An 18,980-nucleotide genomic window follows, 5' to 3' on the forward strand; every position below is an offset into this window, starting at 1 on the left:
GGTTCATTATGATGAGGAGAATTAAAGTACTGTGTTTATTTGTTTGTTTTACTTGCATATGTGCTTCTTGAAAGATTGTATTTTCCGTTCTAGTGTCCTTACTTACCTTTATAACATCACTGAACATAGATCTCTATCTGCTTAAATCTCAGTAAACCCTCTCAAGTCCTGACCCATCTAAGATCCTAGAGATTTTCTTTTAGCTTTCTTTTCTCCCTGAAGCTCTAGTGACATTTTGTAAGTTGTTCCACAAATATATTCTGTTTGGAAATCTTTGTGCTTTCCTGACTTCTAGCCAATCTTCACAATACACTTTCAATTTCAGCCAGGTACTTCTGAAACTGCTGTGATGTGTCTTGGCACTTCCAAATGTATTCATCTTGAAAAACGTAACAGCTGCATACTGATAATTTCCAAATTTTTCAACCTCTGAACCCTTGAAAAAGGGCAACTCATGTTGCTCTGTGAATGTCAATGATTTCAAGAGAAAATAAGGCACTGAACTGAGCTTGAGAGCCATTCTCATTGCTTTATGTTGTGAAACAAGTTCCTGCCAGGAATGCTGTGGGGATCCTCAGCAAAGGAAAGACATGGACCTCTTGGAGTGGGTCCAGACAGGCTGAGAGAGTTGGGATTTTTCAGCCTGGAGAAAAGAAAGCTCTAGAGAGATCTTACTGCAATCTCCCAGTGCTTAAAGGGGGCCTCCAAGAAAGATGGGGACAAATTATTTAGCAGGGCCTGTTGTGATAGAACAAGGGTTTTAAACTAAAGAAGGGTGGATTTAGATTAAAGAAAAAAGGTTTTACTATAAGGGTGATGAAATACTGGAATGGGTTGCCCAGAGAGGTGGTAGGTGCTCCATCACTGGAAACATTCAAACACATTGAATTGGGGCTATGAGAAACCTGATCTAGTTGAAGATGTCCCTTATTCCAGAGGGGTTGGACTGGATGACCTTTAAGGGTTCTTTCCAGCCCAAACTGTTTTATGAATCTAAGCATGAGAAAATGTTACTGTAAAATCCTATGACAGTGCTGATTAATGTTCTTCCAAGAAAGGTCTAGTAAATTCCATTAAAGATGCATCGTTTTCCAGGAATGTTTGCATCTCAGGTGTTGTGTGCACACATATCCACAAAGACTATTTACACAGTCCTTCAGACTCTACGTAATGAATGACAAAAACCAAAAAAATTCAACTGACATTACTTAATATTATTGCTTTCACTCTTGAAAACATTCTATTATTTCTGGGTTTGAACTATTTTTTGTTATAATTTATTCTCTTTCATCTGGTTAAGTCTCCTTTTGGTCTGATGTATTTTTTGAAACTCATGCTGCTGATCAGACCACCAATAAAGTGAAAGAGAATTGCAGAAAGCAATGTTTAGGATCACAGTCTTCATCTTAAAAGTCTATGCAAGAGTACAAGTAGTGATCACATGAGCAGACACCAGACTTCTGCCAACACTGCAAAAGAAAAAACTCAGGGGAAAGCTAAAATAGGAGCTCTATTTACAAAACAGCAGAGGCAACACTTTGACCTCAGTCCAAGTACTTTTGCACTACTCTAGTTTAAGTATGCCTTGTAGGAATGTATGTTTGAGGCATGCCTCTTGTTCTTTCCATTGAAATGAAGCTTATTTGGCAGTTGCCTTGCCTTTTTCTGCTGGCCTAGTATTATTCTACAGTAAACAGGTTGCCAGAACATCAGCTGGTACATATCAGTGTAGCTTGATTGAGTTCATTTGCACCAGCTGAGCAGTAGAGGTTAAAAAAGGATTTAGAAACAATATTTGAAAATCATTGAATCAGAATGAGATAGTTATATTATGCTGCCATAAAAAAAAAACAACCAGGACAATATAAATATCAATGTTTTTAATTTATCCTTAAGGTGCTAAATCAAACATCCAGACTTGAAATTCAGCTACTGGAAAATTCACTGTCAACATACAAGCTGGAAAAACAACTGCTACAACAGACACATGAAATCCTAAAAATTCATGAGAAAAACAGGTAAGAATGAGTCACTTAAACTCTTTCTCTGCTTACTGCAAGGTGGTCTGCGCATACTTTCTTCCAAGCAACTGATGGATTGAAAGAAGCAAATAAGGTAAGTGGAAAGTACAGGTAATGTTTATGAAATGGCTAAAAGACCTCAGGTGTGAACTTACACTATGTTAGCTCCTGTATAATAAATGTAAGTTGATTTTTACTACTTTTCATGCTCACTGTAAGTTTATATCTTAGTTTGCTTTATGACAACTTATATGACCGCAGTTCCTGCTACCAAAAAGCACAGGGGTAACTTTTATGAGCACTTTCAAGTAAAAAATTACTAATAAAAAATGAGCTTTTCAACTACCTTAAAGTGCATAAGAAACAGAAAATAATAGTTCATCTTTCTAATTTGAATGGATACAAAGATATGACATGTAGAAGGTTCTCTCTCCTTATAGACTCAGTTACATATGGCATACTTGGAGCCATAAATCAGGAGGAAAAAATTTGGGGTTTATGTTGAAGCTGATGAAAAAACTGTTTAGCAACACAACATTTTTTAAGCAGTAAAATGAGAGTCAAGAAGCAGTGCCACTGTTCCCTTTCTGTGACACAGAGACTCAGCCCCTGAAGTCACTGAACTTGGCAATTCAGTATATCAGAGAGCATGTGTGGTGGGTCGACCCTGTCTGGCTGCCAGACGCCCACCCAGCCACTCTCTCACTCCCCCCATCATCTGAATGGGGAAAAAACACAATGAAAAACCTCGTGGTCAAGATAAAGACGGGGAAATCACTCATCAGTTACTGTCATGAGTACAACAGCCTTATTTACTGCCAATTATTAACAGCATAGGATGGTGAGAATCAGAAACAAAACTAAAGAGACCTTTCACCCCTGTCTCCCCTTTTTCCCAGGGTCAGCTTTACTCCTGACTCTTCTGCTTCCCCCTGAGGAGTACAGGGGAATGAGGAATGGGAGTTGTAGACCTTGCACAACACTTTGCCACTCCTTGACCTCATGGTCTTTCCCTTCTCCAGCACGGTTCTTTGTGGGAAAGACACCAAATTATAAAGAGTGGAAAGAATGGGGTTTAATTGTGGATCTCGAAGACAGCGCTGGAGAAGCACCTTGAATTACTAAGAGACTTGTTGTTGATGTTTTAAAATTGTAGTTTTACTTGTTATGGGGGTTTTTTAGTTACAAAGTTTATGTATCACCTCTCTCAGTCTGTTACCTCTTTCCTGCTGGGCTGTTAACAACCATTTCAACCTGTCCACTGTATCTCTCGGAGCTTTCTTTGTTCTCCGGGTGACTCATCCCCATTAAAGTGGTTTGTCTCGTCCCGGGCCAGGCAACTTCCCCCCACTCAGGGAACCCCACGGGATCAGAAATCTCCCAGACCCCCTCACCCCTCTGCACTGCCACAGTAGGAGCCAAGGGAAACATGTCTGGGTTAGCTGTGCCAATCCAAGCTGGGCAGTCCCTTGTAGAATTTTCCTATGCCTCCTGACAGAAGCAAAATAGCCACGGCTGCAGCCAGCTCCCCCCCCTGTCCCAATTCCATTGGTTACCGTCCCTGTCTATCCCCAATCCCTGGGTTTCTATTAGTTGTTACCCTCCATTTCTCCTACTGGCTAGCCTGGGTACCTAAGATTTTTCCCTTTCCTGAGTTTTCAACCAATCCAGTCCCAGAGTTGGCACCTTCTCCCGGAGATCTTACAAAACCGGTATGTATTTCCAAAAAAAACCTCTCCTTGCCTGGACTCTGCGGACTGGTCACATTATCTCACTTCTTTGTGCCCCCTCAGATCCAGAGGCAGGCAGAGACCTCTCCCTTCCTTGCAGTGTGGCACAGTTCTTTCCCACAGGATGCAGTCTTTCAGGATAAGATTGCTCCACATGGGCCATCCAGAGGCTGCAGCTTCCTTTTGGCCATAACCTGCTCCAGCATGGGGTGCTCTGTGGAAAACACCTGCTCCATCAAGGTCTGTCCTACAGGCTGCAGGGTTCTATCTGCTCCGGTGCCTCCTTCCCTCCTCTTCTCTGATCTTGGTTATCTGCAGCACTGTTTCTCTCACTTTCTCCCTCAGTCCTCACACTGTACCCTGTGGTGGGTCGGCTGGAGCTGGCTGGGACCTGCTGTGCCCTGTGCGAGGCAGCCTTGGCCTTCCCTTGCTGCCACCACAGCTCACAGCACCGGGGCACTGGCACCGAGTAGTACAGTGCCTCTGTACTGGACAGGTGTAAGCAGGGAGGATGTGGAGTGCTCCCTTCTAGAAAGAAAACTGTGAGGTCATTCTGACTAGGACTGTGGTTTCTACTTCCTTGTCTACGTTTGACAATAAGATATACAGCTTTAAACATGAGGCAGATACTGAACCATCTGATACAAGCTTGGGAGGACTGTTGGAATTGAGATCAATCAGTTTGCCAAAAAGAGCTGTGTGATCCCTTCTGCTGTTGGACAGGAATCAGCAACTGAGGCAGAAAAAGCTTGCATAAGTTATACATGAGGCAGACTAACACCACAGTGGGCAAGGAGCTACAGAGTAAGGAGGGCAAAATCCAGGCAATGGTGAAAAATAAAAAAATTGTTACAAAAAAAAGTGTTTGTTAAATGTGTCTAGTTTCAAAGCTGGTCAAATAATATATCATTATTGCTAGTGATTAAGAAATCCAATTTAATGTGTTTGTCTAACAACTGTTTACAACCAGTAATTCCAGCAAATTTTAGTCTGAACAAGTTGGATTACACTGAAAAGTCTTGAACTCCACAAATGTCCCATAACCTGCTGGAAACTTGAATAAATTAGCAAAGGGTTGACTTTGCCTTCAACCATCTCAAAACTAAATAATTCACCTCAAATGCACTCCCTGTAATCCACAGAGAGAGTAGGTATGGACACGAGGCAGTTCATTCTACTTACTTTACAAATCTATTTCAAACTGAGATTAATCCAAGTATTACTTAAGTATATAAATACTTGCCCTTTTATCTGCTGCAATCTGGTTAGCAACAAAATTTTGTTTGCTGCTCATGAGACTGAATCTTGTATACTTAATAATTTGAATTTATTTGCCTTAGTAATGTAATAGAGTATAAAGCCTTCATGTCAGTAAACAAATAAGTTTTAGTTGAGTTGACATGGCTGACATGATGAAATGATCTGTGAAAAGTCAGAAGAGGAGGGATATTTTAAAAAGCACACTTTATTGTTTCGCTCAGAGGTATAGGTAAACAGGGACAAATGGAAAAGCATGTGGAGTTTCATCTTGTAATGAAGCAGGAACCTGGCATGAACTGTCCAGCTTCTTTTACATTCTTCTTGCGAGTCATAAAATTAGAGAGGGCATTGTTATGATTACACTAAAATATAGATCCTCAGCTCTTGTATCATCATCTGCTCCTAACAAAGAACAGTTTAGTCTTGGCCTTGCAGATCCTGATCTTGAAATCAGTTATGTGTTTGTCATGTTCACTGTGGGACAAATCTCAGTGATCTCAGCAGATGCTAGGTTTCTGGACATGCCAATGCTTTTAGCTTGTTTAAATTGAAAGAGTATTTGAAGGTTACCCACCAGGCTGTGTTTAGTAGCTATTTGCAGTTAAATTCTCTTCATATCTCTCTGTATCACTTTTGTGTTAATAAGATAGATAAAACTCCTTTTATCCATGTCACCTACATGGACTGTAAGCTTTTTTTTTGGAAAGGACCTTTCTTTCCAGCAGACTTATCCACAGTGGGAACTAGTGTAGGAACTATTGTAATTGCAAAAATAATCAAAACAGATGGTGTACTCTGAACTGATAATTTTTTTTCACTGTGCTAAAAATTCCTCTATATAAAATAAAAATAACAATCTTAATAACTTTCTAAGAACTGAATTTTGAATGAAAGTAATGCAAACTCTTACAGTAACAATAACTGAATGTTGAAGTATTACAGTAACTTGTATATTATTCTTAAATAAAATGAACACTGCATATCAACAGAGGACCAGGGCATGTTCTTTAGACTAGAAATATGTCTATTCTTGGCCTTTTTCTTTACTTCCTGTCTCTGCTGAGAAGATGGGTCAATTTTTTTTTTGTTATCCCACTGAAGAGAAAGATTTTCCATGGCATAAGTAGTCACATTTGCCCTAGAATCATGTTTCTATTGAGTGCTCTCATGCCATAAATAATTTAGTTTTGTGGGTTCCCACCCACTATAATGTAAGTGGCGGTTTCTTCCATTGCCATTTTTTTCTCTCACAAAAGCTTTTTAAATGCTATTTTGATTTATTCTGGAAAGACTTCCCTGCTTAAATGGCTTATGAGTCCCTTCCCCCCCCTCCCCAAGTGTACCAGCTGCATTTAACTTAGTGCGCCATTTGTTTCAATATGTAAGTGTAAAAAACCCTTTTTATTTACTAAAATTAAACAAATGAGGAAAAATGTAATGGAATTCTGGATTACTTTTCTTTTCTGGTTACTTCACTGTCCTTGAGAAGTGTGGGGACACATATTTTCATATTTCCTTAAACTGATCAGGCAATATCAGTCCAGCAAGGCAAGTATGAGTGATCAGCATCTAACAATACAGGAAAAATTTCACTCCTCTCAAAGGAAGTACAAAGAAGCTGTCTCAATGAGAAAATAATGTTCTTCCATGCAAAAATAAACAGTGAAATCCTCTACCTGTTTGTCTTCCCATACACACGTAGTTCAAGAAACTCACATATTTACAACCAGATGTTTTTCTAGTGTGACATTACTTGTTTTTATTTATTGAATATCTTAATATGTTTCATCTGTATATTTAATACATCTTGATTTTTTAAAAGAATATTTTAATGCAAAAAGTGTCCACCTCTAAGATCTGGTCTACATCCTGTTCTCACATGTCTAAACTGAGGCCTCTGGAAACAAAGGTTAAAAAAATCTCTTAAATTCCTGTTGTCTGGAACGGATTAGTGAATAAACTATCTACCTTATAAGGCAGATTGTCTAAACCAGACTTTCCTTCCTCCCTGGACAGCTATCAAAGTGCTTCCTATATGTTCTACTTCATCACCTTTCAAAATGACAAGAGCTTTCACTGGAAGTCATTCTTTGACTTCTGAATGGATGTTCTACCCTCTCCAGCATTATTGGAGGGCTTTTTCTTAGTCAGCTGGATATAGCACCATTGCACTGAGGCATTCCACAGTCTTTTACCCTGACAAAGTCAACACATCATTTGTGTCATTGAAAATAGATTCATAGCCCCACCAAAATCACATTAGACATTGAGACATAGTTATCTTTTAGGAAAATTAAATTTTTCTGGGTTTGGAGTGTGCATGGTCATGTTTGTTTTTATTTAAATGTCTTCTAAATAATGACTCCAAAAAGTCATTGTCCAGTGGATGATATTGGTATTTATTCATGTTAAGAAGATCTATTTCTTCACAATATCATTCTGATCCCTGAAGGAATGATTTATTTCCCCAAATTGAAGGTTACAAATACAAAACCCACATATATGTGCATGCCTTCATACATATATATGTATATTTATATGATGGTTCTAGTGATTTATTTTTAATGTTTTATAGTTCCCAGGACAGTTTCATCTGTCTAGATCAGTAGTATTTTCAAACATAAGTGAATTTCTACCATCTCAGAAATGTATAGGAATTTCAGATGTATAGGAAAGGCATACTTACTGCAAAAAATAGCCATAACATTTTATGGAAAGTGTTATAAAAGAATGGTCTTGTCAGCCTTTACAGATTTGTTTATTAATTGGTATAGAGGCAACCTACTTTTTGTTTAACATTTTGTGTCAGCAATAGTAATTAATGAAAACTAGTAGAAATATTTTCATTTTAACCCTGTCTTCACAATGCTTCTTTATAAAATTGAGAAAATGTCCTTACAAAGCACTCAGCAAATTTATTTCTTCATGGCATTTGTCTATTAGAAGTTCCCTGATCTCACAATAAAGAGTCAACATAGTGGTCTTGCAACTGTTAAAAAGATCTAAATATCTTTGTAATTGCTTTCAATCTGCTTCAAGATTTTTTAATGAGATCTCTAGCACTTCTTTTTTGTTACTTTTTATTTAAATAAGCTATAGCAAGTATTGATGTAACAATACCAATGACAAATTCTGGCCACAGTGGAATCAAAAGCCATAAGAGCAGCTTTTCTCACACTGTTTAAGGATTTCTTCCTTTTGGAACAGGCTAGTTCAGAAATCCCTGATCTGTGTGAAGACTTTGCTTTTGTTTATTTGCAGCTTTGACCAAAGATTTCTCATTGGTGCTTAGTAAAACAAAATGAATGCTTTGGACTTCTCCCAGGAATACTGGGAGGGGTTCTATCCTCAGGACTTATTCTTATCTGATACAGATTTATGGATATAGAAAGCTCATTGCATAAATGCATATGCATTCCTGAAAATAGCTTAGTTTTGCAGTTTATAATAACAAGGCTTTTAATCTGCATAGAAAACTGTAAAGGAACCAAGTGTTATGACACTTCCATCTTTCTACCACATGTTGACACACCACTCAGAAATATTAGGAGGTATTATTATTAAAGCTGTAAAACATCTGTTTGCTGTCTGTCTCTGAAGATGCCAAACTGTGAAGCTCTAAACATTGTCGACTTCTTCCTGCTTGCTTGACATGGCCAGTGCTGCTACAAATAAGACTCATCACCATGGGTTCATTCACTGTGGTCCTAGGAAGGGAAACAAATATTGCAATGCATAAATTGTGGCTGTCAAAGGCTCTTTCACATGAAATCATTCAGATATGGAAATCATTTAATTGTAGACTTGCAAATAGGATATTGTGGAATTAAGGAAATACATTGTACGGTACTACTCTATGAACAAAGATAAAGGGAATTTTTTTCTCTTTTCTTATGATTTAACTATAAAGTCACATTCTAGCTTCCAAAATGGTATCTTCTCTTACACTGATAATATACAAAATTTCGGTGGACTGTAAGATGTCATACTGGGGTGTGACCCCATCTAGCACCCATACTATTACAGACTGTACCCAGGGCCCACCTTGTTCCTGTCCCAAGTGCATTGATATAACTAGTCTATCAGAAAAGTTAAAATCTAGGGCCATAATGAGGATTTCAATAATTTCACTGATAAAGTGGATAGAACTGATAAAGTTCAAATTGAACATTTATATTTTGAACAATATTTTATGACTAAAACTAAATCCATCTGAATATTTTTTTACCACTTCTGCCTAACTAAACTTCATGTGACCTTCTGCATAACAAAGCTCAAAGACTTCCACATAACTATTCTCAAAAAACATCCAGGTGAATCTAGAGCACGGTGTTTAGTGTTAAGAGTTTGATTGATGGAAAAAATCAACCACAGATCTGAAAGATGTTAAAATAATTTGTAATCTTTAGCTTCAAAATCCATACCTTATTTCAGATTGTAACTTTCTACCATCTTATTCTGGACCTCCAAATCTTCTTATGCTTTTTTAGCAAATTAATGAGCCTTTTGAAATGAGGTATCAAGTTCCCCTTTGTGTTTGGAACCCCATGAAAAAGTAAAAACTATTTTCCCTTCCCATATTTTTTTTTTACACCCTTACTGAGATGCTTCTTATTTTCACAGAACTAGATATATTGATATTACAAACTATGTTTTCTTCAGTATCTTTTTAAGTCCCACATTTATAATGTTTCAGAGAAAAAAAAAAAGAAAAAAAAAGGATGAAATGAAACCAGAAACAAACAAACAGGTTTGATTTCCCTCTAGGTTGTGCAGCAAATCTAGGGTCTGAATTTAAACTTTGCATTGTTATCATGTCAAACAGCTCATATTAAGGCAGTATGATACAGAGTAAAATCAACTCCATATGGATATTATTACATTCTTCAGTTAGGTTAAATGACCTGAAATTATGCAGGCATTTCACCACTGATCTATTATCCAGAAGTAAAAACAAAGGTGGAGAGAGAGTGCAAATAAATAAAACCAAAGTCTGACTTGGACAGGAAGAAGTTTGTTGGCAAGTTTGTAGCCACCAGTTGGATTGTGGGCATGAGAAACACCTCTTTTGGTGTATACACTAGAATCCCTAAAGAGTAAAAGCAGAGAGATTGAATTAATCTCTAAAGAGTAAAAGCCGAAAGAGTGAATTAATTTCTTTATCCAATATTAATAAATTCTTTCTGCTAAACTCCCACCACAGAATCAAAGCACTGTCATGAAAATAAGTTCTCATTCACTGTTGACAGATATCAGCTGTCCTTTATGTCTACAGCACCTCTATTCTTTTAGATGAAATCTGATACACCTTTGATCTTTGTAAATTACACACTTCCAGCACAGGACACAGAAGGCACTAGAAAAACAATATTAATCCAGAGAAAGTGTTTCTATACATGTGTAAAATTATTTATAAAAAATGATGTAAGCAGGTTGCATAGTATGATGCCCAAGAGTTTTCTATCTGAGAAGCCTTTTGTGAAGTAAGAGAACATGGCCAGGGAGTGTGGTGGAATATGAATGTAGAAAGGAAAACAAGGGAATCCTACATTAAAATACAAAATTTTTTGTTTTACCTTTTGGGAAAACAGTACTATTCTTAATGTGAAAGCAGATACTTATCTGGAGTGTAATTCTTATCCCAGCCTCAGAGACCACATCAAATGGTACTTTTACTATGGGTTCCATATGCCTTGATGGTCCTCCATAACTCTTAATGCTTATTTTCCATTCAGTGGCAAGGCCCTTCACAAGCTCTTTCTCAGTTTGCCCTGATTTTTTTCTCTTATCATATTGACCCATCCATATTCAATGCCCTGCTCTTCTCCCTCCTCTGCCTACCTTAGACTTTTCCACCTGAGCTTTTATGTATGAATATGTAGGTCCCTTTCAACTCAACATATTCTGTGATTCTGTGTTTCTGGGCTTATGCTCGTGCATATCTCTGAGATTGGAGTAACACCTAGATATGCACTTTGTGCCCTTTAAGCCCTACTGTATGTGAACATCACAATATGGAATATTAGATATCATTCATGTTTGGTTACTTGACAGCGAAAATCAGTGCACTGAATTACTGGATGTGACATTTTTAGAACTATTGAGTTAGGTAGTGAATTATACTGTGAAAAAGAAAGTTCTGGTTTTTTGTATTTTTGACTGTTTTGACTTGAAATAATATCTATTAATTGTTTGATTTCATTTTAGTTTTCTTGAGCACAGGATTTTAGAAATGGAGGAAAGGCACAAAGAGGAGCTGGCCACTTTGAAGGAGGAAAAAGAGAACCTACAAAGCTTAGTCACACGGCAAAGCTACATAATCCAGGAACTAGAGAAGCAGTTAAACAAGGCAACAAGCAATAACAGTGTCCTACAGAAACAGCAGCTTGAATTGATGGATACAGTTCACACTTTGATCACCCTCTGCTCCAAGGAAGGAGGTAAGAAAATATCATTATAAAACATTAGAAGCACTAGGAAATTTCTTTTGAAGTCTTGAATTTTTGGAAAGGCAGAACTTAATGAGCTTACTCCAATAAAGAAAAAGATACTTCGGTTGAGGACAAAAGAACTGATGAGTGCCCACAAATTAAATAGGATTTAAACAGTGCTAAGGCTGACCCTTGTGCTAATGACTTTATATGATTTTTTTTTTCATTTAATGACATTATACCTTGACCATACCTAGGCCACAATTCCATTGACTTAACATAATCATATTGATTATCTGAGTAACTGTCTCCTGCTGGGAATATTGCAACCAACTGTGGATGTTAAATTTACAGATGCCTATCCCTCATTTACTCTAAGTCTTCCTTTACAGTCAATGGAGAGAATAGGGAAAGAAAATAGGGGAAAATAACTCAGAATTTTTTACAAATATATGGTTTATAATGTTAATGACCTTAGATGTAGGCACTTAGGGTGCTGCAGATAGATATGCAAAAGATGAATCTCTTTGCTTGAATGAGATTTTATTTATAATAAGGGACCATTTCTCTTTCTTCTGCCTTGCTGTGTTTTGTTTCTGTGCATCAAGAACACTCCAATCTGTTTCCTAATATTGGCACTTAAAAGAAACCTCTCAGACTCAGTTTGTGAACCTAGGAGGCAGGCATTCTTTATTTAGTGAGCCAGGAGCACCGGTAATCATTTTGCCAAAGTGCACACTGATACATCCCAGATACAGCTTATATGATTGCATTAAATGATTATTAATTTCATTTCCCACAATCCTGTTACTTATTCGTTACATTTCCCACCGCTTAAGTTCCTTTCTTTATTATTTCTTTACTTTGCTGGTCTGGTTTCTTTAAATCAAGGCACAGCAATTTTCTATGGTACATTCTGTTGAAAAGCACTACTAGTACTAGTTCTGTTACATCTCAAAACGAAAAAAATAGAAATTACATCCTTTGAAAGAAAGGGTTGACAATAACTCCAGGACAATTTTCTCTCAGTATGCCTTTCATAGTAAACAGTTTTCTTATAGCAACAGAAAGAGAAATTCAGGTAGAATTTCAGTTTTCAAATGCCAAAGACACTGCAGAATGTCTTGAGAAAGAAATTCCTTTCAACAGAACTACTGAAGGGATATGGGTGAATGGAGAGCGCCATAAAGAATGGAAATGAGACACTGGGAAGAATAAATTAGTAACTATGAAAAACAAGGCAAAGTCATATCGAAATGACAATATAAAAATCCTTTTGAGAAAGGATACAGGACAGACTTAGAAACTATAGATAGGTGAGTTGTGATAGTTGTTCAACAAGGATGTAAGAGGTCTATGAGAGGTTAAGTACCAGCAGTCCAAAGAGCCCAGCATATTTGATTATTTTCATTATAGAGCTCTAAGTGCCATAAATTATCTAAAAAAACAAATAGAAAAAACTCCAAACAAAACTATCAAACAACCACCCCATCACACCAATCAAAAACCTGCCACCTCTATTCAATGCTCAGTGTAAGAGGCAGAAGACATACTACATCATTCAAACTATTCAACTCAAGGCAGTGTGGGTTTTCTCTCTACTATATATTCCCATGCAACTTGTGTGGCTTAAATCTGAATTGCTCCAATGATGAGGATTACATCTCTTCCTTTGGAAGTGTTACATGCTTGGGCCTGTGTTGATAGACTACTTTTAAAAAAAAAACTTTCTCCCCCCTCTCATGTTCATTCTAAATGTTCCCTTCTGCTCAGACTGTTATATAGTTCCCTAGCATTTTGAATTAAATCACATCCTTCATAGTAGGCTGTTCTCATATCAGCAGAGAAACATTGTGATGCAGCGCAAATCCTTTATTATGTTTTATGGGTTTTTGGCAAAGAAACCTGGCAAGGCTGTGTCCTGAGTGTTCTAACAAAGCTCAGGAGTATTTTAAAATCAATATCATAATGAAAGATATATAATTCTTATACAGAGATATACTGCCAGTTCTTTTTAAGGTTAATAAGATATTTTAACAATTTGGAGTTTGATTCAAAGAAAAAAAGCAACAAACAAACCAACATTTTACCTAAACTTGATTCCTCAGCTTCTTCTTATAAAAACTATGAATGAGGAATACAGAAGTGGATGTTTCAAACTGGGCTCCTGGGTGCTAGTTCAGGTGCTTGAAACCTGTGTTTTCAACAGCCTTTCTAACTTCTGAGGAACTGTGAAGCAAAAGATGCTTAGCACAATTAAATGCCTAAACATAATTTTAGTAGCCTAACTGGGGCCTTGATTTTGAACTCTGTTACCTTTTGTGTATTATCATGTTCAGAATTTTCCTTGGATACCTTTTTCATTTAAAGAGAATAATATAAAGAGGAATAATGGCTGAAACTTTTCCACCTATTGTCTGATTAAGTCTAGCTGACCAACACTTTTTGGTAGGTACATTCACAGCTGAAAGAGGAGCCAGATATCTGAAGTTAAAATAATATTATCCTAGAGTGCAACACAAATCTAATGAAGACTAAATATTAAATGATTTGGTTGTTCCAAAAATCAAAGCCAACTTTAGTCTGTGCAAGTATATATTGAAGGTGGAAATGTATGCATGCTGGGAAGTAACACTAGAGATTCTCTTAATTCACACCAAATGACGAAGTCTAGATAGTCTAACACAAGTCTTGATGTATGCACTAATGTTCAAAGCCAAAAGTATTCCATGAGAACTGGTGTTTCTTGGGAGGTGGAGAATAACAAAATGTGATACATAAATCAGTGGGACTCCTTCTGTCTTATACGTCAGTAAATCTCAGTCATCTAATTTCATAAGGGATACAGCAGAAATGGAAATGGTCCAGAAAAGAATAGGACAATAGAAAAATTAGAGAATTGAACCAATTTCCATATGAGGGGAGAGAGCTGTAACATGCCGAACTATTATATAGGAAAGAAGGTATGTGGGAGGCTGTTGTGAAGTATGCAAAACAAATGGTAGGGAGAAAAGGAACAGCCAGTAACACTGAGAGATGTTTTCCATTGATATAACACAGGACCTGATTAATTTAAGTAAAGGTTAGTAGATATCATTGACATTGGATAAAGACTTTTTTTTTAATTATTAGAAAGCTGCAGAGCTAAAAGGTAGGTTACCTTAAGAACTTTGGGTCTTTAATTAGGGACACTCATCTTTGAAGGGAAGCAAGCCTGAGTAAGGCATCACGTCTAAAGGCCAAATTGTCAAAGATTAATAGCTTTGAATACCTTTGTTGGATTTTTCAGTCATAAAATAAAAATGCAAGTCAATATATTTTATATTACATGTATGTTTATATATTTTAAAAATATTAGATGTGACAAGAAACCTAAAATGATTTTCCAAGATAGGTCATGGACAGGAAAGTTAGTTTTTTCTTTCATAAATCTTAGTATTCTGGATTTTCAAATTTGTGAAACTGAAGAAAAATAATAATACAGCTAAACAATGTAGTTTATAAACAATTTTGTGATAATTGCTGCTTTTTGATTGCAAAATATGAGATAGATTTCCTCCAGTAATGGCATAATCATATCAGAAGACTTATTTTCAGATTGATTTAAATAATTTGGGAAACTATCTCAAGTTTCCGTTCTTAGGAGCCTGTGAATAGCATAGCTGATAGTGTAGAGCTACACGGCTGAACAGAAACTGCTTCTGTTTAGTTTAACAATCTAAGGAGCTTAGCTAATATAGTCCCTAGAACTGGATGACAATGCTGAGAAATCTGCTTAGCTGTTTCAAATGTGGCCAGGTAAATTTTAGGAGAATTTCTCAAGGACATAAAGGCAAATGAGGAATTGAAACAAAACAAACCCAAAATTAATGGGAAAAAACCCAACGCACAACAAAAAAAAAACCTGTAAAAGCAAAACAAAGGATAATTTTTAAAATTATAGATGAAACTAAATAGAAAATCCATATCCCGTTTTCAGTGTCAGTTTTGGTACAGGCCAGTTTTGGGATGGGGCCACCTGTGAAACTTGGAATTGTTTGTGAGTTTGGTTTCCAAAATACCACCCACCTCTCTCCCAGTGTGAGCAACTCTGATTCTAGAATTTCAGTTGCATGAAATCCTTGAAATAGACACTGTAATAGGTCACAAAGCCTACAGAGAGTCAAATAAATGCAGGATACTATGGGGACTCACGTCTCTACTTTGGCCTGTGTCTGTGGCTAAATAGACTTGTGACATTGGCTTGTATATATCTTAGCCAGGAGCAACAACCTTGGCAGCAGCTGCCAATAAGTTTCTACAGTAGAATTTCTAAACTGGAAGCACCTTCTGACACTAGGCCTCCAAATGAAATGGTTGTTCACTATGATGAATATTTAAAATAACTTTTTAAAGATGAAATAATCTTCAAATTAAAATATAAAAGTGTGAAACTTTTATTTTTCTATAACAAAAGATGAAGAAATAGAATAATTGATGTGAAAGTCTAATTAATTACCATAGAGATATTGCAAGATTGTAGAAGTCCTTCACCTGTAGCAGATAAAAGCTGGGTAAAAATCATGTTATTCTTAGCAAAGGTCATAAAAGATTTTGTGATTATTGTTTTCCTTAAACTGTTCATTCCTCATGTCTTTGAATATTATTATCCCGAGGATTGATAAAGCACATTGTTTTCACTGTCAAACAATACATCTATAACGCAGTAAATAGTTTAGTGATGGACTTTCTAAGCTTCCATATCAGAAAAATTACTTATGAAAAGGATATGTAGTGCTAAGTAGAGACACATGAATATTAGTCAAAAAACCCTCAACCACAGAACAAGGAATACACTACAAATTATGGTAAGCAATAGATAATATCAAAGGTGTGCATGCGAGTCCAAACCAAGCAGTTCAGAAAGCATATTGTTCCCTTTAGAAATTATGTTTCAAGCCAAATGTCACAAAAGGTGCCCAGTCAAAATCCACATATATTTTGAAATACATTGTCTTTTTATTCCACTATAAGAAAATGGATTGAGTTTCAATCATGTTAACATTAATTTGAATAACTTTTAAAAAGTGCTGAAGTACTCCTACCCACAAGATAAGGGAATGTAAAATTCAATGGGAAATTATATTTAACCATAAACTTATTTTTCTCTTCCTGGTTTTTTGAGGGTTTTTTTGTTTGTTGTCGTTGTCTCTCAGTCTGCATAATAATATACCTTGTTAAAATGTTTGGCCTAAACTTACATAGTTCAGAAAACTAATGGAACAGTAAAGAAAGTTTAGTCATGAATGCTTGGTTTTGTGACCTTATAGTAAAAAAGAAATGAAGCATTATCTTCCCCTTAAATGCTAACAAGAAGCTAAGTTTAATTCTCAAAATAATACATGTACATGCTAGGAATTTCCCTCCCCTGAAGTGCCTATTGAGTTTCATGAAAGTGGGTCTGGCAATTCAGAAAAGGTACAAATAAATATCCTGGCTTATGGGTAGGAAAAGTAAATACAGCTAAAAGTTTGTTTGAGTTCTTGCTTTAAAAAGGTGTAGCAATTAGTTTATTCACAAAAAATTAAACAGTAAGTAGTCTATTCCACTTCTTAGACCGAAACTGTTCTGACATTAAAATTTATGCTGAAACAAAAAGAGTGAGAATAGAATGAAAACTTCAAAGAAATCACCTGAAGGTTAAAGACACAGGGGAAACGCCTTTGACAGAAGTAGAATTACCCCAGCAGTGATGCTGGCCTACTTCATTAGACAGACTTCAGAGACGCCTTTTATAATACAAATGAGTATTTAAAAAAACAAAACAAAACCAAACAAGTGAAAAAAAAATTCCAGCGGGAATATGGGACAGAAAAAATTGAAGGGTAGTTTTAAATTTTAATACTTTGACTGTGTCCAACAAGATAAATTTTCTATATTATATTGATTTAGCCATATAATGGAATACAATAATGAGAGTATTTAAATCCAATAGATTTTAGACAACAGTGTAGAAAAACAAAGTTGTATGATACAGATCTTGATCATTTTTCTTCTATATGTGGAAAGAATAATATTGGTACTCATCTGAGACATATTTTGAGGTGACAGCATGTTTACTCTGGTACCATTTCCCTAACAATATCTTTTCATTCCTTAAGCACATGCCTCCCTCTTTGTGCCTCATCCTTGACATTTTTAAGGGTTTTTTCAACATGATGAGACATAACTGGTGAGGCAGAAACCTATAATATATCATATCCATCAGTTCATTATTTTTCTTCTGAAGCATGGAATCAAACAAAATTTTAGAAGTTTCTGACCAACATTGCTTGAAAGCTGTAGGTTTTAGGTAGATCAGGATAGTGCTTGAAACATGATTTTTAAAGAAGAGTGCAAGAATGAAGTGACTTCTATTTTTTCTTCTATGAAAAATTGTAGTTTTGTTACCAATATGCTATAACATTCTGCAAGGAAATAATAAGGCCTGATACTTTTCCTCTTTAATTCCTTTTTAAATTTTTTCTTAATTAAGAATGAATTTAAAAAAAAACAGAATTGACAAAGTTAAAACACCAGAGGTTTAAACAAAACCCAATCTAATGCACTGAAGCCATCTGGTGTTCCACACTTACTGTTTTCTGTCATGAGGTCCTATTTTGATCCCCAAAGATGTCAAAGCAGATATCTTCAGCTAAGGTTGGCAGTATGTGTTCAGGAAAACAGCAAACATCCGTTTGCTCACTTTTTCTCTACTTCCTCCTGCTTTAGAGATTTTATGAGCTTGGAGTTTCATTTTTATTAAGATATCATAAGCAATAACAGAAATAGCTTTAGCTTAAAAGCAGATCAGAAAATCACGATCAAAAAACATCCACCCACATTCACAAAGTTCAGTATTATAAAGGCATATTCCATATATCTGCTCTTATTTATATTTTGAGGGCTGGGGAAAAACTGAATCTTAATTTTGCACTCAGTGTCATGGAAGAGGGATGCCTTTATCCTTACTGTAGCGGATTGTATTGAGCAAACAGACCTCCTGAACTGGGAACTACTGCAGGCCTGCATAAAGAGACCAGGCTGACCTTGCACAGTTGTGTAGGTGTTCAGTTAAACATCTACATTAGCACCAGCTTTATTGAGTGTTTCTTTGTTCAGTTTTTTTGTTCAGGTACTCTGGGTTTCTTGATACGCATTTTTGAGAGATGCTTAGAAAGCTCAAGAAAGAGTTCTTTTGGGGTCAGTCTTACGTGACTCATCCAACATTTTCAGTGTAGTTTTAGAGTTCTGGTCAGGACTTCTTTCCTACAATATATGTCAGTGCCAAATCCCTGTTCACTCTGCTTTCTGAAAGGAGTATTATTTACTCATACCAAAGATATTGCAGGGAATATCAGAACATACAAACCAACTAACAACACTCTTGGTGTCACCCAAATGGCTTGTTAGTGAAAAATTTCTTTGTCTGCATACCATTCTTCAGCTAGAAACCTTAAATACACATTAGGGTGCCTGTGTGGAAAAATATAAATCAGTTAAAGAAATATGAACACTAG

The 18,980-nt window shown here is 36.2% G+C and overlaps 1 protein-coding gene across 1 annotated transcript in view; it reads left to right on the plus strand.

Moving 5' to 3' along the window:
- The window catches only part of ANGPT1 (angiopoietin 1), a 158,157-nt gene that overhangs the window by 73,872 nt on the left and 65,305 nt on the right, over nucleotides 1–18,980 (plus strand). Inside the window, exons 3-4 of the mRNA XM_071553048.1 lie at nucleotides 1,897–2,018; nucleotides 11,219–11,451. Coding sequence (XP_071409149.1) covers nucleotides 1,897–2,018; nucleotides 11,219–11,451 — 355 coding nt within the window. The remainder of the gene's footprint in view (nucleotides 1–1,896; nucleotides 2,019–11,218; nucleotides 11,452–18,980) is intronic.

The sequence above is a fragment of the Pithys albifrons genome, chromosome 4, assembly GCF_047495875.1.
Source record: "Pithys albifrons albifrons isolate INPA30051 chromosome 4, PitAlb_v1, whole genome shotgun sequence".
Taxonomy (NCBI): Eukaryota; Metazoa; Chordata; class Aves; order Passeriformes; family Thamnophilidae; genus Pithys; species Pithys albifrons.